We start from the raw sequence: 22,112 nt of genomic DNA, 5'->3' as shown, positions 1-22,112 counted from the left end.
AGACCATCTGGAGATCCTGATCCAAGAGGTGGAAGCACTGCTGGGAAAGTACGCCATAAAGTCGCCCCTATTCTTCAGGTAAACGAGGGTATTTATTCAGTGTACTTCCTTGTACCCAAAAAGGATCTCACCATGTGTCCTGTTCTAGATCTGTGCCCAGCAAACAAGTTTATAAAACCCCAGACGTTTTGCATGGTAACACTGCAGGAGGTGATCCCATTGCTGAAACAAGGGGACTTCATGGCAACGCTGGATATGAAAGATGCATACTTTCATATTTCAATGTTGCCAGCGCACAGGAAATATCTAAGGTTCATGATCCAGGACTGTTAGGCAGAAACCTGTGCAGTTCCCTCTGGGACCACTGCAAAAGATTTAAGACTACAGGTGTTTGGCAGTAAACCCACTTGGTAGTAGTCTGTACCACACAGATTCACTTGGTAGCTGTGGCTGAGCAGTCACGCGCCCCTCAAGAAGAGTTAGGCAGTATACAGAGTATTCACAATAGGTCACAAGAACACAGTAGAACAAGCAAACACTGACCAGAGCTTGGTGTAAAAGAGATATAATTATTTATTTAAAACCACATCTAATAAAACACACAGGCACTAATTTTAAGCAGTTCAAAAACACGGTCACTAAAAGATATACACTCCCTTAAAAAAATATTAGACAAGTCTTAAGTAAAGCCCCACTTATTTTTAGACAGCGGTGAGCGCTTAACGTAGATGGCACTCTAATAATTCGGTTTAAAAGGGAGAGAAAGGCAGAGCCTAAATTGAAACAGATCCCAACACTTTCAAAAGAACACAGCAAGAGAGGAAGGCAGAGTCAAACCGTGAAGTTAGAGTTCAGAAAGCCGGATCCACTTTAAGAGGATAAGAAACGAAATGTGTCCAAGGTCACACGGTTGAAAGGTGCACAAAAGTCTCGAAGGTTCAGAAAGAGTTGGACCAAAAGAAAGGGACCAGTTAGATGGTCAAGGCGGCCAGCCCAGTCCAGAAGGTTAAGGGATTATTATTACCTTGTAGCAATCTTTAGAAAGGGAGGCCTGGCGGACACGGTACCTTAAAGTGGTGAGAATACTCCAGCGGGAGCAGTTGTTCCTGGCAGCGGATGCAAGTCGGTGCTTCGCCCGGGGGAAGAGAGGATCTCGTCGGAGAGGAAGAGAGGATCTCGTCGGAGAGGAAGAGAGGATCTCGTCGGAGAGGAAGAGAGGATCTCGTCGGAGAGGAAGACAGGAGTCCGTTGCACTGCCAGGGAAGAAACCCAACCACGGAGTTCTCAGTTAAAAAGGAGCGGTCCTTTTATTCGCGGTCCAGTGGTAAGTGGCTATCCGGTTGCTGGGGTGCTTGGCACGGGCAATTCGACCACAAGACGTCCTGGAATGCGAGGAAAAGAAGGTAAACTGATTGTGCCCACCAGTCAGGGGAAGAAGACTCTCCAGCCGGGAGATCTTGTCTGTCGTCGGGAAGTGGCGAGTCGGTTTCGCAGGGCTCCACCGGTGGTGTGTCGTAGCAGGTCGGCTCAGCTTCTCCCTCGTCGGATTCTCGGGTCCTGTGGCGACTTCTAAAGTTCCAGTCCCAAAAGCTCTGCTTTTATGCAGCACACCCCCATTCACTCAGCCTAGCTGTCAATCAAAACATGCTAAGTGGTGAGCCGACCGGCTCACCACTTGGGCCAATCACACAAGTGTGCGACTTGAGTTACCAAGTTAACTCAGTCCAGGGTGCCTAAACCCCCTCCCACACCCGCTGTGGTACCCAGACAGAGTGGCACCACTTTTGGAGGCTTCTGTGGAGAAGCCTGCCAAGAAGTGGAACAAAGGGTTCGACTTGGGTTGGAGTCACAGAAGAGAACACAAACCCCATTTTAGAAGAGCTCTGGCAAAAAATACCAACCGGCGAATTAATATTAAATAAATAAACCGGCAGTATGTTCGAGGCTATGAGAATTAAATAAAGTTGGTAGCCTCAAACAATGGGAAAATACCATAGAGCTATATTAGCGGTCGAATATAAAAAGTAGTATCCACTGCCACCAGCCAAAACTCGATCAGGGGGGACAGAGACGTGCCCCCTCGACTAACAGACCCCGGGGCAATCGAATTGCCCCGACCAGTATGTCCACAATATGATGGTTTGTACTGGTTTCTGTTCATAATTTGCGACTAGTAAAGCCAATGGTCACTTTACATGCCCTGGGAGACAGGGGTCAGTCCCAGGGTATGGAGTCTATGGTGGGGTGTCACTATAACACCCCTGTGTCACTGCACGGAGGGTGCTGTGTAACACACATAGTAAAAACACATGAGACCCTATGGAGTAAAGGACCCCATAGCCCATAAAACATTAACAGTCAAAGGAACACCACAAATCATGTCCAGGAGTGGGAGAAAGAGTGTCAGTCTTGGCAGGAGAAAAAAGCAAACTCCAGAAATCCAGCAAAGCTGCTGGGGGACTCACTAGGTTAGGAAATTCAGCCTAAACAGAGAATTCTCCCTAACAAGGACAAACACTACCAATTCAAGGTAGCGCCAAGGATGTTCACCAAAGTTCTGGCACTGGCAGCAGCACACCTGCGCAGACTATCAGTCCCAGTTTACCCTTACCTCCACGACTGGCTCATCACGGGGGACTCGTTTGACGCTTGTTTTTCGAACACCCAAAAAACAGTAGATCTCCTCTTCAGCCTGGGTTTTTCAATCCACGAAAAGAAATCCAGCTTAGTCCCCAGCCAAGTAAAACAATTTCTGGGAGCGCTAATTTGGACGGCAGACTGTCTTGTCTTCCCCTCCAGCGAGAGGGTTCAGAACATGCTCTCTGATTCCTCAATATGCAGCCAGTCGGGAGGTGACGGTACGCAAGGCCATGCATTTGCTAGGGATGATGGCATCATGTATATAGTTGGTTCCCCACACGCGGCTGCGCATGCATCCCATGCAAGAGTGGCTCAACAGCCAGTGGTGTCAGGCCAGCGGACAATGGGAGGATCTGTTGTCTCGCCAGCCCTCGTTCTTTCTCTCTGCAGTGGTGGTCAAGAGAAAACGTCTTGAAGGGGGAAGACCTTCACCCCTGCAGTGGAAGCCACTCACGACAGACGCATCCTTCACCGGGTGGGGGGGCCCTCACCTGCTTCAGTAGACAGCACACGGAGTGTGGTCCCCTCAAGTAGCGTCCAACCATATGAATTTACTGGAGCTATTAGCGGTGTTCAAAGCATTGAAAGCCTTTCAGGTGCAACTGAAAGGGAAGACAGTGCTGATCCCAACCGACAGCACTACAGCCATGTATTACCTGAACGAACGGGGGCACACACTCTCCAGGGCTATCCAAGCTGTCCCAAAACATTTGGATATGGGCTCTCAAACACAAGATGTTTTTGTTGTCCCAACCTGTTCCAGAGGAACTCAATCTTCTCGCAGACTTACTCGGCAGAGATTTTCCTCTGCCAGAAGAATACGAATGGCGACTGCACAAAGACATTGTGTCCAACGTCTTCACAGAATGGGGTTTCCCAGAGATCAACCTGTTTGCTACTCAGGAGAACGCCCAATGCCAAGACTACGCCTCCAGGTACCCCCAGAACCGATCCAAGGGGAACGGTCTCTGGATGACTTGGTGGGGGAAATTTGTCTACGCTTTTCCCCCGCGACTCCCCTTCTCAACAAGATAGTGAACAAGATGCACCAGGAAACAGTTGCCATGATACTGGTGGCCCCGCCAACCCTGGTTTGCTCACCTGATGGAAATGTCCCTCTCCCCACCAGTCAAGCTGCCCTGCCCGTACAACATGTTTTCTCAGGACAGGGGGGGGAGACCCTACACCCATGCCCACAAACTCTGAACTTAGCAGCCTGGCTCCTGAGATCATAGAGTTTGGACACCTGCAACTCCCTCAGAGGTGCATGGACATAGTTGAGGGGGTGGGGGGGGGGGAGTTTTGGGTGGGGGGGAGGAAACCTAATACATGTTGTTGCTATGCCAGCAAATGGAAACGTTTTGTCATCTGGAGCTATTCCAAGGGAGTCAATCCCATCGATTGCTCAGCCTCACACATTGTGTTGTATCTAACCCACCTGTTGGACTCTGGGTTAGTCTTCAATTCCTTAAATGTTCATCTGGCTGCTCTGTCAGCCTACACCACATCACAACAAAAGGTATTGTGGTGGAAAATACTGGCGATTAAAGCCTTTATGGAAGGGGTTTAAAGGATTTATCCTCCCATCTCTCACCCAGCCCCTGGATGGGATCTGAATGTGGTTTTGACCAGGCTCATGGGAGCTCCCTTCGAGCCTATGCATAAAGCAGGTCTGAAAGACCTGATTTATAAGACAGCCTTCCTAGTAGCTATCACTTCTATCAGAAGGGTTAGCGAACTGCAGGCTCTTTCTGTTTTAGACCCCTTTGTTACAAAGATAAGGTAGTTCTGCGCACACATACCAGGTTTGCGCCTAAATTCATCTCGAAGTTCCATGTGAACCAGTCAATGGAACTAGCCACTTTCTTCCAGAACCCTGCTAACATGGGCGAAAGAAGCCTTCACACACTATGTGCGCAGGGCAGTCATGTTTTACCTGGAAAGAAATAAACCACTAAGGAAGACTAAACAATTCTTTGTTTCAGTGGCAGCTGGTAGAGAAGGGGATCTGTCTCTAAATCGGCTGTCTCAAGGTGGATTGGCAAATGCATCACATGATGTCTCTCTTGCTAAGAGAGAACTGCCCTTCAAGCCTAGAGCACGCTCTACTCTAGGTACTGGGGCATCCATAGCATTCATTGCAAATATTCCCCTTGAGTCCATTTGCAAAGTGGCAACCTGGAGTTCTGTACACACCTTTACAAAACACTATTGCCTAGACACTCATTCTAGGTCTGATTCTCAGGTGGGACAAGCAGTACTAAGGCATCTTTTCTCTACTGTTCCTTCTCACAACCCACCTCCAACTCCGGGTACTGCTCGCTAGTCTATGCACAGCATGTGATTCTAAGCAGATTAACAAGCATCAGAAGACATGCATTACTTACCGTAATAGCATTTCTGATGATTGTATCTGCTTAGATTCACATGCGCCCTCCCTATCTTCCCGCTCGGGGTGGAAAGAACATAGACTTCTTACTACGTTCTCTCTTTATGTACTCACTCACTATAGCCTTGGGCTCCCTCCTGGCAGGAAAAAATACAATAGGAGGGACCTCAGCGCGTGAGGGATTATGGGTACTACACACGTCACGATTGGGATAGTGTTACAGACACGCCTATGCTGACGTCCCCTTTCGGTCCCCGAAAGACCAGATGCAATAGTCAGTGGTTACCACTGGATGTCGGACCATATGCGCAGTATGTGAATCTAAGCAGATACAATCATCAGAAATGTTATTACGGTAAGTAATGCATGTCATAAAGGTCATTTGTGCAGAAGGTCAATTAGGACCACTATAATTAGGTAAATTGTGCAAAAGGTAAATTGTAAAAGGTATATTTGGGTAATACCTGTCTAGATACTTATGTAGCAGTCAAATGCTACCCTTTCCTCTAATCTGTTTAGTTAAATAAAATTGTCCTAACCCTTTGTGAACTGTGTATAGGTGAAAGAGCACGCCCCTGAAGAATTTCCCTTGATTTGTGTGCGATAGTAATGTGCGAGGAATGAAACATGGGCTGAATGGGAATGAAGTAATGTGATTTATTGGGACAGTCGAGAATTTAAGTTTGGTCTTTGGTCAACCCCTAAAGAGTGATTTATCACATGTTAAATTTGTAAACCTGCTTTATTTTGGTTTACATATTTTTTATTCGTGTGCTTTTTCTTTCTTTATTTCAGTTTGCGGTTTACCTTATGAACTTTAACAAATTATTAACGTTCATTTTAGAATTGTACCATTATGTTAATGAATGTGAATTAATTTAATAGATTTGATTTGTATTTGTATTTTATTTGTATAGCGTACAAGGCCCGAGGGCAACCGGGTGCATTATTTAGTTAGTCAGCTTACATAGAAGTATTTACCTTTAGGATATACAAAATATACATGTGACATAATCAAAGGTATACAATTTACAATATACAAGTGACATAAACAAAGGTATACAATTTACAGGATAGGGCAGAATGCAATGGCAGAGACCTAAAAATAACCTGTGGTTTCATAGAATATTGTTACATTCGATAGTCATCCTTAGTCGAGGGTGGACAGCCAAGCTTTGGCATTACGCTTGAAGGCAGTGAAGGAAGGTTCAGCTCTGAGTGGGTTGGGTAGTGTGTTCCACAGCTCGGCTGCTAGGACAGGGAAACTGCGGCCTCCAGATTTTTGGAGGTTGAACCGTGGGATGACAAGGCAATTGGTGTGTGCGCTTCTGAGAGGTCTCGCAGCGGAGTGCGAGGTGAACCTGTTGGAAAGGTAGCTGGGGGCTAGGTTAGCGATACTTTTATGTGCGAGTGTCAAGGCTTTAAGAGACTCTTTGGGTAACTGAGAGCCAGCGAAGGCTCTGTCTGTATTCGGAGATATGTGCAGTTCTAGGAATGTTCAGGGCCACTCTAATAGCGTTGTTTTGTATGATTTGCAGTTTTCTGATTTTGCATTGGTTAGTGCCCAGATAGAGGGCATTGCAGTGATCTATTTTGGAGAGGAAAAGAGTCCTGGCTAGAGTTGTGCAATCGGCAGGAGACAGAAGAGGGCGGCAAGCTATGATAAGCTTGCATGTGTAATATGCATTCGTTTGCCCGGATAGGGAGAGGATGGAATCGAGATAAATACCTAATGTCTTGGTGTCCTTGGCCACTTTGATGGAGTTACCATCGATGCTGAAGGACTTGAAAGAGGAGTCAAGTTTACTGAGTTTTTGGGGTGAACCTAATATGAGGAGCTCAGTCTTCTCGTCATTTAAACACCGTTCATGCTGCGCCATCCAGGCCTGGATGACTTGATAAATGGCGTTGATAGCTAGGGAGTCAATTTTGTGGTCACCCGCGATGGGAATAAGTATATGGGTGTCGTCAGCGTAGTTGGTGTACGTGACGCCCATACGGTCCAGTATGTCAAACAGAGGTTTTGTGAAAACGTTGTGTCGGGGGGACACATGACCCTTGGGGGACACCACATGTGACAGGGGAAGGTTCAGCAGTGGCAGAGGGGGAGAAGACCCTCATAGATCTATTGTCCAGGAATGATGTAATCCAAGCTGTGACTTTCTCCGAGAAGTTAGCCGCTGATTTAAGGTGGTGGCAGAGGATTTGATGATTCACTAAATCGAATGCTGCGGAGAGGTCTAGAAGGAGTAAGGGAGCCAGTTTTCCCTTATCTTTTAAGTCTTCTATTTGTGTTTTTAAATCTAGTAATGCAGTTTCTGTGCCATGGCGAGGGCGGAAGCCCGATTGCCTAAGACCCAGAAGGTTGTTGGATTCAAGATAATCTTGGATCTGCAGGTATGCCGCTCGATCGACAATTTATAAAAGAAATGGCACCGTGGTGATAGGTCTGTAGTTGGCAGGAGTGTTAGCGTCCAAGGTAGGTTTTTTCAGTAGGGGAATAACCCAGGCGTCCTTGAGGTTGTCGGGGACGATCCCCGACTTGAAGGAGGAGTTTGAGTGTAGTGATGAAAGGCACCAGGTGCTGTGAGGCCTCCTTGATAATAGTGGCAGGGCACGAGTCACCCTGACAGAGGGCTTAAGACTGTTAATGATGTGTTCAACTTCAGAAATAGAGAGGGGTGAGAAGCAGAAGGGTTGCTGAGGTGCAGTATTCTGTTTGTAGTTTGCCTGAGGGGCAAGCTGTGCTATAAAGGAGTGTTAACAGTTTTTTTTTCCTCATTGATTTTGGTTTGGAGCATAGTAATTTTTCCCAGGATAGCCTCTTGGATGTTTGTGCACCAAGCGCTGTCTTTGGAGCAGGTGTCTGGAGGAAAAGCAGGGGATTCCAATTCCTTTAAAATTTTGAATAGCTCCTTGGTGTTGGATTGGGCCTGTTCAATATGTTTATTGTATGTTTTTTTTAGCAGCCAGTATGGCTTCTTTGTCATTTAAAGTGGTTAGAGCCATGCTTGTTTTTTTAGATTCCGTGGGCTGGCTTCTGAGTTTCAAGGGTCCTTTTTTCCTTACGTAGGGTTCTCGGCTGAGGCGTGAACCAGGTGTTAAGGTGAGCTTGGGGTTTAGGTTTCTGTAATTTTGAGGGAGCGATAAGATCAAGTGCCTTTAGCATAGTCTGGTTCTAAGTGTCGACCAGGACAGTAGGGTCCGAACATGCAGAGGCAAGATCATTGAGGGAGAGGAGGATGAGTGGGATAAGTTTAGCACACGTTATGTTGCGCTTGTTCCTAGTGGATGTGGCAGGTGCTATGTTATGGATGGAGCTAGTGATTTTAGTGGGGATGCTAGATGTGATAAGGTGATGGTCCGTCCAGGCACATGGTAAGTTGGAGTTGACCTTAGAATCACAGTTAAGGTCAGTTATCCAATCTAGGATTCTGCCCTTAGAGTGAGTAGGTGCAGTGACACGTTGTGTGAAGCCTAGATTGAGTAGTAAGCCGTTTACATCATGGGCCGATGCATCGTTGGGGTCAGAGAGGCCTAAATTGAAATCGCCTAGTGCGATGATTTGTGAGGTAATCTTAGTGTTTTCATACAGGGTGTGGGTGAGATCCTCAGTAAAGGTAGATATGGGGACAGGGGGCCTGTATGATGTGGATGGTGATGGTCTGGTTAGGAGAGGTGGCGAGCTTCGCTGTGAGGGATTCTGCTGATTTGAATTGGCAAGAAGTGGAGAGCAGGAGATTTAGCACGGTTTTGTGGATAATGGCTATACCTCCACCTTTAGTTTGAGCAGTGTTATGGTCATTTCTGATTGTGTATCCTTCAGGGAGTGCAAGGGATAGAAGTCGTCCTGAGGCCGCATGGAGCCAAGTTTCAGTAACAGCTATGAGGTCGAGGTCATGAGTAGTGATAAGATCCGCCATGTCAAGGGCATGGGCTGTGAGAGACCTGGAAGTGATCAATGCTGCCTTAATGCATGTTGAGGGTTGTATATTAACCGGTGAGGTGCATGCATCAGGGGTGGGTACTAGCAAAGGTGTGTTCGAGGAAGGGATGTCCATGGAGGGGATAGGCGTATGGTGATAGGTAACTGCTGTATGATTGATGTCAGATAGTTTGGCAGGTTGGGCCCTGCTAGAGTGTTGGTAAAAGGTGTGGGGAAGTCTGGACCCTAGTCTAGAATTTCTCAATGAGAGAGAACAAGGTTGGTTGGGTGTAGGTTTCCTGGTGAAGTCATGTAGCCAAATAGCTGGGTCGTTGAGGTAAGGGTTGGTCAGAGGGCCATCCATAGTTGAGGGAAAAGGAAGTTGTTGGTGTAAGTTGGCAATGGTACCCCTAGGGTGTTGTATGTGTATAGTAGGGTATGTGTACAATGTGTTGGGAGACACAGAAGGGTGACAAAAGGACATGTGTGTAGTTCTGTAGTGGTGCTGCTATGGGGGGTGTTGCGGCTAGGTAATGCTGAGTCTGTATGTGCAGTAATAGTGAACCAGAGGCAAAAGACAAATTGACGGAGAATAAATGCTGCACTCCGGGGATGCATAATAGCAGGGGAGAGGGCAAGAGGGGTATCAGTTACTCAGTGAACGTGCACCCGGCAAGTGAAGTGTGCAGTGCCGGGTCAGTTTCAAAAAGATAATGTAATGGGCACATATCAGTTCAGGGCAGTGGGAATACATTCAGCAGGCAAATGAGAATTCAATAAGGCAGTGCACTGGGCATGTAACATTTCAGGGCAGCCTGATAGGAGAGTGTGGCATCATAATTGGATATGTACTCGCGGCGCACAAATGATTATAATGCTTAAGTAACAGGTTTGCAATTGGAAAAGACATTAGCGGCAGGGAGTCTTACTGGGTTTTTTAAAACTTAGTACCTTCACCATCTTGCTTTGGTTTAGAACAGCGAGAGGAGGGTTCCCACCTGAGATCAGACACTGCTCACACATTATTTTATGAGCAATAGAATAGCAACACACAAATATACTTCAATACTGTACACTTTGAGTTTCTGAATCGGACAAGACCCTTTTGGGATGGCCCACAGACACAACCTTACACCCACAGGTGACTTCAGTAACAAGGGTGCTGAGGACATTAATATCTTACTGCTGGCATTCAGAACACTCTTTAAAAGTTGGTAAAAGGCAAAGGTTATTAGAACACAAGAGACAACGAATATTCTTAAGCAGTGCAGGTACGTCTAGAGTTCACTACATTCAATTCAATAGGCTAAGCCAAAGTCAATGGGCAAAAGTCTTGGATAGGATAAAGCACTTGTAAGTAATGTCGTGGGGACAAGAGGGAGGACGTCTGGGGACTCGTGCACTGCACTGGGACTGTCAAAACTTGCAACCGGCAAACTTCACTTTAAGTGGCCGTTTCATGTTTCAGCTCCTTGTCGTACAGCAAATAGGATTAAGCGTGCTTCCGGGCTGTTAAAGTGGACTGTCCTGGCTTCTGGGGTCCCGCACTCTGCTGAGGGGGCACAGGCTTTGTCAGTCCTGCTTCATGGGAGTCCAGAGGATCTTCCAAAAGCTTTAGGCCAGCTTAAAAGTAACGCACACAATCTGGTGTCCCTCTCCCTGGCTATACGTTTTCCTGCAGCAACTCTGAGGAAATTCAAACTGCTCCGACATGGGTGTCCAGGTGGCTTACTTTAGAGTCGATAGGTCCCACCAACTCCCAGGGAGAAGTCGTCCTTGCAGGGGCTTCTGTCAATACAAACTTGGCAAGTTTGCACTGCAGCAGGGCTTCACCGGGCAAACAAACGGTCCAGGAGTTGCAGCAGGCGTCATCTTCAAGCTATTCTTCGGTTCCTTCATCCAGTGGTTGACTCTGCCTTCCAAGTCAAAAGACTCGCCTTTTCAGTTCTCTCCCATTCATTCCATCCTAGCTGTCACTCACCCAGAAGGGTGGCTGTCCTTGCCGGACAGTCAGCCAGCCAATCACCAGAGTGCATTTTTGTCTCCTAGGAGCCTAAGCACAAGGAGTTTCGGACCTCCCTCACTTCCTGCCTACCCCAGACACTCTGGAGCCAGAGGCAGATTTCACTCCTGAAGCCCACCAAAGGCGAAATGAACAAGGAGACCAAACCTGGTTTGGCGCACAGAGAAAATCTCTCGATGGACCTTTCCAACAAGAAATGGTGAAAAAAGAAGACAGGGCCGTTTTGATAAAATGGGCACCCATGGGTAAAGCTACTGCAGTTGCAGCCCATGGTAGAAACGCGCAATGGTAGGAAACAGTAAACCACTGCCACTAGCCATTAATTGTAGATAGGGTAACAATGTTACATGCAAAACTAGACAAAGGCGATACTAAGTAACCCCTCCAGCACCCTATTGTAAGTTAGTGTGTGCTGGGTCTAGAAAGTTACAAAATGTAAGTAGTCAATTTCACTTCACTGCACTTGGAAACAGTAGTTGCACCAAGAGAAGGTATTTAAAGCTTGCTTTGGGAAATCTGAGACTTCCCTGTGCCACTGCACTGAAGGTGCTGTGTCACAATGTAAAGATGATGCCTATGGAGTTTGTCAAACTCCAAAGTCTAAAGAAACGAGTCCAAATCGCAGAAAAAAACATGTGTGTGGGGAAAAAGGTCTCACTATCTCCAGGATAGAAATTACATGTATTAAGGTCCAGCAAAGAGAGCTGGGGGGTCTCTAGTAGAAGGGAATTGGCACATTTCTGAGAATTCTCCCTAACAAAGCATCTCTAAAGAGCATCTACTTTTGTGAAGTGTATATGTATTGTTGCACATAGCCCTTTTAAACGAATACTCATTTAAAACTGTTAAATCATTATTTTACTAGACGACCTTGACTGTTCGTGTTATTTGGATACTTACATGTGTGGATTTCGATGCTACAGCTCTACAGCTCACATTTACCCCTCTTGAGAGAAGTCTGGCTACTCAGTCACTCTACCAACTTGTGTAGTACAGACCTATACGAATAGGTGGGTTACCCAATACCAGACTGGTGTAGTCTCCCGCAGGGTTACTGCATACAATCTTGTCTAACACTCCCCTAGAGACATTAGATCAACCATGGCTGTGAGGGAAATGGGAGCCATAAACTAAGCACCCAGCAAAAGGTACGAAGAAAATTAATTTACACGTTTCACCTTTTCAGTGGTAAATGATTACAATTAATAATGGGGGTGCAAATTCTTCCTGCCTCTGCCCAAATGTGATCTGTATTAGAATGGTATTTCCTGCAGATCAGTGCAGAACACAAAGCTCTTTCCAGCAATCAGATTGTGTGATGAAAGGTCCATGATTCGGTCCCAAGTTATGTTGCTTCGCAAAGCTTTGTCAAGATCTGCCCTTTTGGAATGGAGTGGTAGGGATAGTATATTGCTATTAATAGATTCAACACTGGCTAAGCAATCCAGTTTTTTCTTTTTGCATTAGTTTATCTACACTTGGTTTTGAATATGGGGTATGTGCATTTTTCTTGAAATTTTCTTTGTTTGAATGCAGGATTCCTCTCGCTGGGGTGACAGGGAGCCGGACAGTGGGTGGAGAAGAGCTGTGGATGATGACGTAGAGCGGCGACGTGTACCCCCTCCTCCTGACAAGTATGTATTCATAGAGTATGCCTGCTATAGCTGCATCACAATGACGGCTCTTGCATTACATATTACATGTTTTAAGATGCAAGAAGTTAACTAGTTCATTTTATATTGATGTGCATGTGAATTCTTTTTTGGGAGCATGAATTGTTTGATTTGCCTACTATGCTTAACCCGCCATCTTGTTTTTGGTCTGGAGTACTTCAGTTTGCTTACAGTACATTTTTGTACTAGGAGTGGACACAGGTGGATCAGAAATGTTATTCTTTCGGGGATCGCAACTGTCTGAAATTTGTGCACTACCCACAATGCTGATTCCAGCATCTGTTTGGTTTCGGAACATGGTTTCTTTGAATCTAGATCGGGAAACCACTACACATGGCAGTTATGTCAAACTAATTTTGATGGTTCCTTTTCCTGACTTGCGTATGGTTTCCATTGTTACGGTAGTCCAACTAAGAGCTTACTAAAACCCTTCAACTGAGGCAGTACAAGACTCCACTCTTAGTATAAGGCTGTACCACCTGAGTGCAGGGTAGCATAGACAGAGCAGCCAGGCTTATTTTAGGAGGGAGTGAGGGATGTAGAATCAGTAAAAATTAAATTGTAATGCCAATGGTCCAAAGAAACACAAACTATGCTTTGTAAAAAATAAATGGTGTATTTAAAGACAAGTTGGCCCAGATAAATCTGGGGGGTGGGGGGGTGAGAGAGAATAAGTATCATCACATTATATATAACAATTATAAAAACACAACACTATGCTTGAAGGTACACAGACCAAAGCATATAACCTAATTTGGGACACCTGGCAGAAGTTCTAGGGAAGTCAAAACCAATAGTTACTTTTAGATGACTTTCAGTAATTCCAGGGTAGTAGACCCTATCAGTTGTACAGTGACGCTCAACAAGAAATCATAGTCCTATCAACTGGACAATATACTTTTCTGATCGAGTGAAACTGATACTAGGAACAGTATGAAACTACAACTCTGATTCTGGATAAGTTGGACCTTGGGGTGTAATATTAATTGTGTTTCTTGTGTAATCTGCTTAGATCACATGCTATGCATAGGCCGACATCTAGTGGAAGCTGCAGAGTATTGTTTTTCGAAACTCGAAAATGGGCGTCGAAATAGGGCGTGCCAGTAATACTATCCCTATTGTGACGTCCCCTGTACCCATCATCCATCACGTGTGTAGGTCCCACAGATTGTTTATTTTCCGCCATCGTGAGCGGGCGCTAAAATGTAAGCGGAGTCCATTTTCGGCATATGCCGTTGAACTTTTAGTGTTTCTTCCTGTCCTTTGCCGACGTCGTGACTCGATGCAGTGAAGACTTTGAAGCTGACCGTCGAACGGAGACTTCAACAGCGCCACCCGGCCTTGGAAGGCCCTTTCGGCCACAACCTTATAGTAGGGAGAGTGGGGGGTGGTCATAAACATGTATATTCCGACACTTTCTCATAGTTGCCCATCTCCCTACCAATATTATGGGGCGTACTCCTTTTAAGTTCTGATCCTCCTGTAATAGGAAGTTCATGTGGGTCGACAAGCATAGGGTCTGTAACGTCTGCTTGAATAGAGACCACAACGAGGTTAATTGTCGGGCTTGTAAGCTACTCCGATCTAAAACCCTAGGACAGGCGAACTAAACGTTGGGCCCATCACGCCATGCAGGCTGAGGCCGCCATGGACATCGAAGGGGCTTCCAACAATGGCAGCGACTCCGTCCCTTCGGACGGCGAGGGTGACGGGGAACTGCCATGTTCCCCACTGCCAGCCCCCGACCCTAGTAGACAGGCTGGCAGTCCTGTTATGGGGAAGACACCCGGTGGCAAGGGCATCACACTCCCCCACAAACACACGCCGAGAGTCGATGGTGAAGGGCAGATCTTCCGATCAGAAGTCCTCTGGGTGCCCCGAGCGGGCACCGAATGACAAGCCCACCAAGACAAAGGTCACCAGACTCAAAACTCCCCCGTCCGGCCCACGATGGCGAAAGACACCGCGCAAGCCCATCCACTCGGTTGAAGTTCGGCCTACATCTAGGGACAAGCCCAGAGAGTCCTCCAAAGCACCCTCATCGACCCCGAGCTCCAAAAAATCATTGAAGAGTAGGGGCCATAAGGAAAGACACGGTTCCAGTTCCTCTGGGGACAGGGACTCACTTAACAAGGAAAAGGCTAGGGAGCAACCCTCTAGCCAACATAAAAGTATGCCCTTACAGGACACCATAGTGGAGCCTGAACATGCACATCAGCCTGACTCAGTCTTGATGAAGCACATGCCCCCTCAACTCCGACTCCTGCTCCCTTCTACCCGGGGGTTATACCCAGTTCAGCCAGATGGACTGCACAAGATATTGACGGTCATGAGTCTCATGACCTGCTTGGCCAACTTCTTTGAAACACATCCACATGTTATGGACAACTTGGCCTCCACGCCTCCCACTACACAGGCGTTTGGTTCCAATACAACATTTACAGCCGCTCTGTCCCAGGCAATGGCTTTACCGTACGAAGAGATCTCTCCCCCCAGTAGTTGGCTGTTGAACCAGCACACACCTCCTCGCCTCTCCTATGACCTTTATGACCAGGATGCAGGGGAGGATGAATACTTAGACTAGGGTGAACCCTGCTATGATGACATTGAGGGTTACAACGCCGGGTGGGGGGGGGTTGAAGGGGGAGACTATCGAGACCAAGAGGACACAGTCTGTGGTTTTTGCAGTGGACTCTCCAGCAAGACCCTCCCTTACCAGACTCCCCAGTGGAGAACCAGCCCCTATTTAACGATATACTCATAAGGGCTGCAGAACATTTCGGCATTGAAACGCAAGAAGCCCAACAGGACAAGGATTTTGCAGAGAATATGTTGGGTGATAAAAAAACCAGCAACCCAATTTATCCCCTTGCTAAAGTCAGTCCAAAGAAGGTCCCTAGAACTTCCAAAAGATACCAGGGCAGTGAACCCTAGGATCAAGAAACTCTTCCGACCAGCACCTTCCGACCCCTTAAGTATAAGGGGCCAACTTCGACCGGACTCTCTGGTTGTTACCACCACCCGCAAGAGAGCTGGTACACCCTTGGCCTCCTCCGAAGCCCCTCTGAACAAGGAGAGAAAGAAATTATATGCCATGGGTAGAAAGATAGCATCCACTGCAGCATACCAGACGCGTATAGCAAACAACTCCACCTTGCTATCCAGCTATGATGCACAAAGTGGGATGAGGTAAAGGCCCTGGCAGAATCAGCGCCAGAACCACTAAAGACCAAACTCTCCCTTCTGGCTGCCGAAAGCAGAGCTACAGCAGGTGTCCTCCTAAAAAAATAACTTCGATGCAGCACACAACGCTGGGCGTGTTATTGCAGAAACCACCATTTTAAACGGACAGGCTTTAAACTTGAGACTCAAGCTACCCTACTAAATATGCCAGTTGAGCCGAACGTGTTATTTGGAAAGGCAGTTGAAGCTCTCAAGTCTGCCAAGGATGAGTATGAGACCCTTAAATCCCTTGGCCAACTGACTAATAAACAACCACACCAAAGAGGTGGTAGTAATTTTTGTCGTTTTGGGGGCAAAACGCGCAGAGGGGAACCGGATACAACCAAAACAAAGGTTCCTCTTGGAATACCAATCAACAAGCGACCCAGGGTTACCCCAGAGGTCAGCGCAGGGCCCGCGGAAGAGGGAGAGGCTTCCCCCACCACTAGTGGAGGGATACCCTCTAAGCAATGACGCCCCGCTACGGGTCCCTTTCCTGCACTTGCCACCAGCTGGCCCTTATTTATCTTGTATTTTACTAATTACTTTGTACTGCACTTTCCCCTCTCCCTTTCCCCCTTGCACTTTTCCCGTCCCCCCTACCCATGCACTTACGCGATCTGAATGACACCTAGCCTGGTAGGATCGTTTGTTTCCCCTTGTTCCCCCCTCCCTGCCTCGTCGCGCCTTGAAACACTTGTGTATAGGCGCATTACAAATGCCATATATCATATCATATATCTCCCCAATCGGGGACAAATAGCTTTTTTCACCCACACATGCGAGGGTATAACATCAGACAAATGGGTGTTGTCAACAGTGACAGGGTTATTGTATAGAGCTTCAAGGAAGACTGTCAAATCTCTCCCCACGCCAAAAGAAACCATCGCAGGAGGAACAACTTATCCTGCTAGAAGAGGTGAAAGCTCTACTCCTCAGACTCCATCGAGGTTGTGCCACACAAGGAGGTAAACAAGGGTATTTATTCAACGTAGTACTTGTTCCAAAAAAGATCTGACCATGCACCCGGTACTAGACCTGCGCACTGCAAACAAATTTGTAAAACCACTAAAAATTTGCATGACTCTACAAGAAGGGGGATTACATGGCAGCATTGGACATGAAAAGTGCCTATTTTCATATCTCAATGTTCCCAGCGCACAGAAGATTCTTGCGATACAAAGTCGCAAACCAACACTATCAGTTCAAAGTGCTGCCCTTCGGAATAGCCTTGGCTCCAAGGGTGTTCACCAAGGTACTGGTGGTGGTAGCGCACCTACGCAGGGAGTCAATCCCAGTGCACCCTTACCTGGACGACTGGCTTATCACGGGAGAAAACTACCATCTTTGCAGAATAAACATGCAAAGGACAATAGAACTTCTCTTCCAATTGGGCTTCTCAATAAATGAGAAAGTCATGCTGATACCCAACACATCAACACAGTTCCTAGGAGCTGTATTAGATACAAGGACAGGCTTAGCCTACCCATCCATGGAAAGAGTACAGAATATGCTTCGGCAAATTCCCCAGTATCAAGCCAGTCTCCGGATAAGCGTACGCAAAGCAATGCGCCTGCTAGGTATGATGGCATCTTGCATTTACCAAGTCCCCGACGCGCGGCTGCGACCAATGCAGGAATGGTTGGCGAAACAATGCTCTCAGGCAAGTGGTCAGTAGGACGATCTAGTGGTTGTTTCGCCAACACTGGTTCAGAACTTACGCTGGTGGTCAAGGGAAAACTTACTCGAGGGGAAACCCTTCCACGAACTGGAAGCACAAGCGTTCGTCACAATGGACTTGTCCCCTTCCGGGTGGGGCGCCCACTACCTTCAGCTCACGGCCTGTGGTCACAAGTGACTGCACAGAAACACATAAACGTTCTGGAGTTATTGGCAGTCCTCAAGGCCCTACAAGCCTTCGAAGAACACCTGACGTACCTGTCGATACATGTCTAACAGACGGCACCACCGTAATGTTCTATGTCAACAAGCAGGGAGGTACATGCTCCATATCTGGCACAGAAAATATGGAAGTGGGCACTCAAACAAGGGTTGTCCCTGTCCTCCCAACATGTTCCAGGGATACTGAACACACTAGCGGACTCTCTCAGCAGAGACCCTCTACCAGAAGAGCACGAGTGGAGACTACACACAGATGTCGTAGAGCACATCTCTTTGGGGTTACCCCTCTCTAGACTTGTTTGCTACAAAACAAAACCAGCAATGCCCAGACTTTGCGTCCAGGTTCCCCCAGCCACACTCCAAGGGGAATGTCCTATGGATGAACTGGTCAGGGATATTTGCTTACGCTACCCCTCCCATTCCCCCCCTCCCTCCCCCCAAACTCCATTAATCAGCAGGATAGTGAACAAAATACACAGGGAACAGATGACACTCATCCTAGTTGCTCCTATGTGGGCGAGACTACCGTGATATCTACATCTACGCAAGCTGCGCTGTGCGATACCATCAATTTCCCATACCAGGTCAACCTGTTGACGCAACACGAGGGGATCAACTTTACACCCACAACCTCACTCTTTGAACTTGGCAGCATGGCTCCTGAAGTCAGAGTTGGGACACCTTAATCTTCCACAACGGTGAATGGACATCCTAAACGAAGAACGGAAACCAAACACTGCTATTTTCACAAGTGGAAGAGATTCGTCATTTGGTGCCAATCTAAACAGATCAACCCCATAGAGTGTATGCCATCACACATTCTTACTTACATGCTCCACCTGTTGGAATAAGGGTTGGTCTTTAATTCTCTTAAAGTCCACCTAGCAGCTTTATCAGCATACACCACCTCTCAAAGTAAGATCTCCTGGTGGAAAGTGCCAGTCATCAAAGCTTTCATGGAGGGAGTGAAAAGAATACATCCTCCAGTTTCTAAGCCCTGCCTGGTTGGGATCTAAATGTAGTACTAGCATGGAACCCCCCTTTGAGCCTTTGCAACAGGCTACCCTTGGAGACATTACCTATAAAAATGCCTTCTTAGCGGCTATCTCTTCCATAAGAGTCGGCGAGATCCAAGCCTTGTCAGTGTAGGACCCCTTCTTTGTCATCCATAAAGACAAATTGGTTTTACCGACTCACCCTAGGTTTTCACCTAAATTTATTTCCAAGTTTCACATAAACCAGTCTATTGAGCTCCCGGCCTTCTTTCAAAAGCCAACTAGCTCAGCGGAGGTCAAACTTCACACACTAGATGTGAGGAGAGCGGTTCTCTACTACGTGGATATGACCAAACCGCTTAGGAAAACTAATCAACTGTTTGTCTCCATGGCTACGGGCAGACGAGGGGAACGCGTTTCAAAGAGAGCAATCTCCAAATGGATAGTCAAATGTATAGTTATGCTATTCATTATCAAACAAAACACTGCCTTTTACACCTAGAGCCCACTCCACAAGAGGCACTAAGGGCTACGTTAGCCTTTCTTGCAAACGTACCGTTAGACAAAATTTGCAGAGCAGCTACATGGAGCTCCGTTCACACCTTCACCCAACACTACTGCATTGACACATTCCAGAACAGATACACAGGCGGGACAAGTGGTTCTAAAACCTCTATTCGAGGGGATTGGGTCCTCCGACGTATTCCATATCTATGACTGTAATCACCACAGCTGTGCTGCTTGGGAAAATCTTCGGCTCCTGCGTCGATACGCCGCCCTCGAGGACCTCCTCCGACGGCCATCTCAGTGCGCCTTAACTCTTTGGAGTTAGTTGTTTCTCGGTTCTTCGTACCTGTTTGGTGTTTGTGAAGTACTTTCTTCATGAAGATGTCTACCTCGTCTTCCACACCGCGTCCGGCCTTTAAGAAGTGCAGGGACTGTGGGTCCAAGATGTCGGTTACAGACTTGCACGACGCCTGCCTCTGGTGCCTCGGGGGGGCCCATGACACGGATGACTGTGTCGCCTGCCAGTCGCTCATGTCTAAAGCCTTGCGGGAGCGCAAGAAGTTATCGGTAGGTATGGTGTCCAAGCCCCGGAAGTCGAGGTCTGCGGGGCTTTCGACGGACGACTCGAGGGGCGACTCTCCGCATCGGAAGTCCAGTGGGTCTCGGTCCTAGAGTCGGTCTCGCCACTCCTGCTTCTTCGAGGCACTCCCGGAAGCGCCGTCATCGGTCGCCTTCCCCGTCCTCATCCGAGGACTCCGCCCGTCGGCAGATCGCTTACCCCACCAAGCATGCGACGCCGGAGGAATGGGCTTCCTTCGGGAAGAAAATGTTGGCGATTCTCGAATCGCAGGGCACTGGTCCGTTCGCGCCTCTGAGTGGGGTCGGTCGTGATCAGCCGAGAGACACCGCTCGCACGCCTTCGGGCTCGGGTGGTCGTCACGATTCGCGGGAGAGGTCCCGCTCGGACAAGGGGAATTGTTCTCGTCATGCCAGGTCCCGGTCCTCGACGCGCTCGAGACCATGGGAACCTGTGGTGTCTTCACGGAAGACGTCGACGCCAGTGGCGCCGAGGTCGTCGACAAACTTTCGAGGGCCTGCCTTCAAAGAAGTGGTCAGCGTCCCGGCTGTCGAGGGACACGCTCGGGGCCCCGGCCTCGAGGACTGTCGATGCTGTCGACGCCGCTTCACTTGACGCCCTTGGCGCCTTTCGAGGCTTTCGACGGGGGTACCCCGTGGCTCGGTTTAACCCCCTAGAAAGGCTCTGGCCAAGGTCGAGCATGGCTTTGGTTCACATTCTGTGCCTTCTTACCACCATCTGGAGTTTATTTCAGAGGTGGATGAGGGCTCTGATAATGGCATGGTGCCTGACACGGTGCCAGACGAGATTCTCTCGGGCCATAGCCAATTTGAGGACCCGAGGCAGTCCCTGCATGATGCTAGTGGGCTGGACACCTCTCCGGAGGTGGAGTTTTGTAGGCCTGAGCCTGGCACTCTTGCCGACTCCTCGTACTGGCGCCTTATGTCAAGGGTCACAGAGTACTTGGGATGGTCTGCACCCCTGGGGGAGTTTGTTCAGGATGACCTTACGGATATCCTCGACTTTGGTCCACCAACTGACCCGGTACTGCCGTTTCATATGGCTCTACAGAGGAGGGTGGCGGCTGCTTGGACTGCTCCGGAGAGTCTCCCGGCAGTGGGCAAGTCTTTGCCGCGAAAATACCGCCCAGCCAGTAGCGACCCCTGCTACTTGTCCAAGCACCCTACTCTGGAGAGTTTGGTGGTGCAGGCGGCTACGGCCCCCGCAAAGCAGGCGTCGTACTCTACCATCCCTCCTGATCGGGACGACAAGCTTTTTGACGGTTGGGCGAAGAAAGTGTTTTCTGCAGGAGGTATGGCGCTTCAGGCGGCCAACTCCATATGTGCCTTGTCACGTTTCACTCTGTGGAACTGCTTCCTTGGCGGCTGAACATAGTCCCGAAGGGGACGAACGGGATGGTTTCCTTGCCATGGTTCAGGATGGCAAGGATACCATCCATGTGTGAGGCCGTTCAGTCGGGTTTGGACATGGCAGATTCCGTCAGCCGGTCCATGGTGGCGAGCACCGTGATATGCAGGTTTGCATGGTTGCGGAAGTCGGGGTTTGCTCCTGATGTGCAGGCCCGGCTCCTCAACATGCCCTTTGACGGGGAACATCTTTTTGGCAGCAAGGCTGACGAGAGCCTTGAGAGGTTGCAGACCTCAAAGGCTGCAACAAAGTCGTTGGGCGCTTCAGTTCGACAGCCTCCGCCTTTTCGTCTTAGGGGACAGCAATGGAGGGGAGGTTCCTTTCGTTATTACTCATCCTTTGGTAAAGCGAGAGGAGCTGCCAGCCAAAGGGCCCACCGTAGAGTGCCAGAGGTGGAAAACAAGGTACTCGAGGTGCTAAGGCCGCTCGGGCTGGTGCCTCTTTGCCATCAGGCAACGCCACAGCCGCTTCAGCTCAGTTATGAGGCCATGTACCATGGTTCGCCGGTTGGGGGAAGGCTGGAGCAGCATCTTGCAGAGTGGCGCACCATTACTTCAGATGTGTGGGTTCTGGAGATCCTAACCCACGGCTACTGTCTTCCTTTCCGGCAGAGGCCTCAAGACAATCCACCGGGGAATCTCTTTGAAGAGTCCGGATCTGCTCCTTGCGCAGGAAATTCAATCCCTGCTGGAGAGGCGGCATGGAACTGGTGCCTGTAGCGGAGAGGAACAAGGGATAGTATTCCCCTTATTTTTTGATTTCCAAGAAAGATGGGGGATTGAGCCCCATCATGGACTTGCACGGTTTGAACAAACTCCTCAGGAAGGACAA

The 22,112-nt window shown here is 48.3% G+C and overlaps 1 protein-coding gene across 1 annotated transcript in view; it reads left to right on the top strand.

Moving 5' to 3' along the window:
* The window catches only part of EIF3A (eukaryotic translation initiation factor 3 subunit A), an 812,143-nt gene that overhangs the window by 651,060 nt on the left and 138,971 nt on the right, over positions 1–22,112 (top strand). The window contains exon 18 of the mRNA XM_069611926.1: positions 12,514–12,611. Within this exon, the coding sequence (XP_069468027.1) occupies positions 12,514–12,611 (98 nt within the window). The remainder of the gene's footprint in view (positions 1–12,513; positions 12,612–22,112) is intronic.

Source organism: Ambystoma mexicanum, chromosome 8, assembly GCF_040938575.1.
Source record: "Ambystoma mexicanum isolate Mex_15411 chromosome 8, UKY_AmexF1_1, whole genome shotgun sequence".
NCBI lineage: Eukaryota > Metazoa > Chordata > Amphibia > Caudata > Ambystomatidae > Ambystoma > Ambystoma mexicanum.
This window is presented reverse-complemented; position numbering and strand designations above follow the sequence as displayed.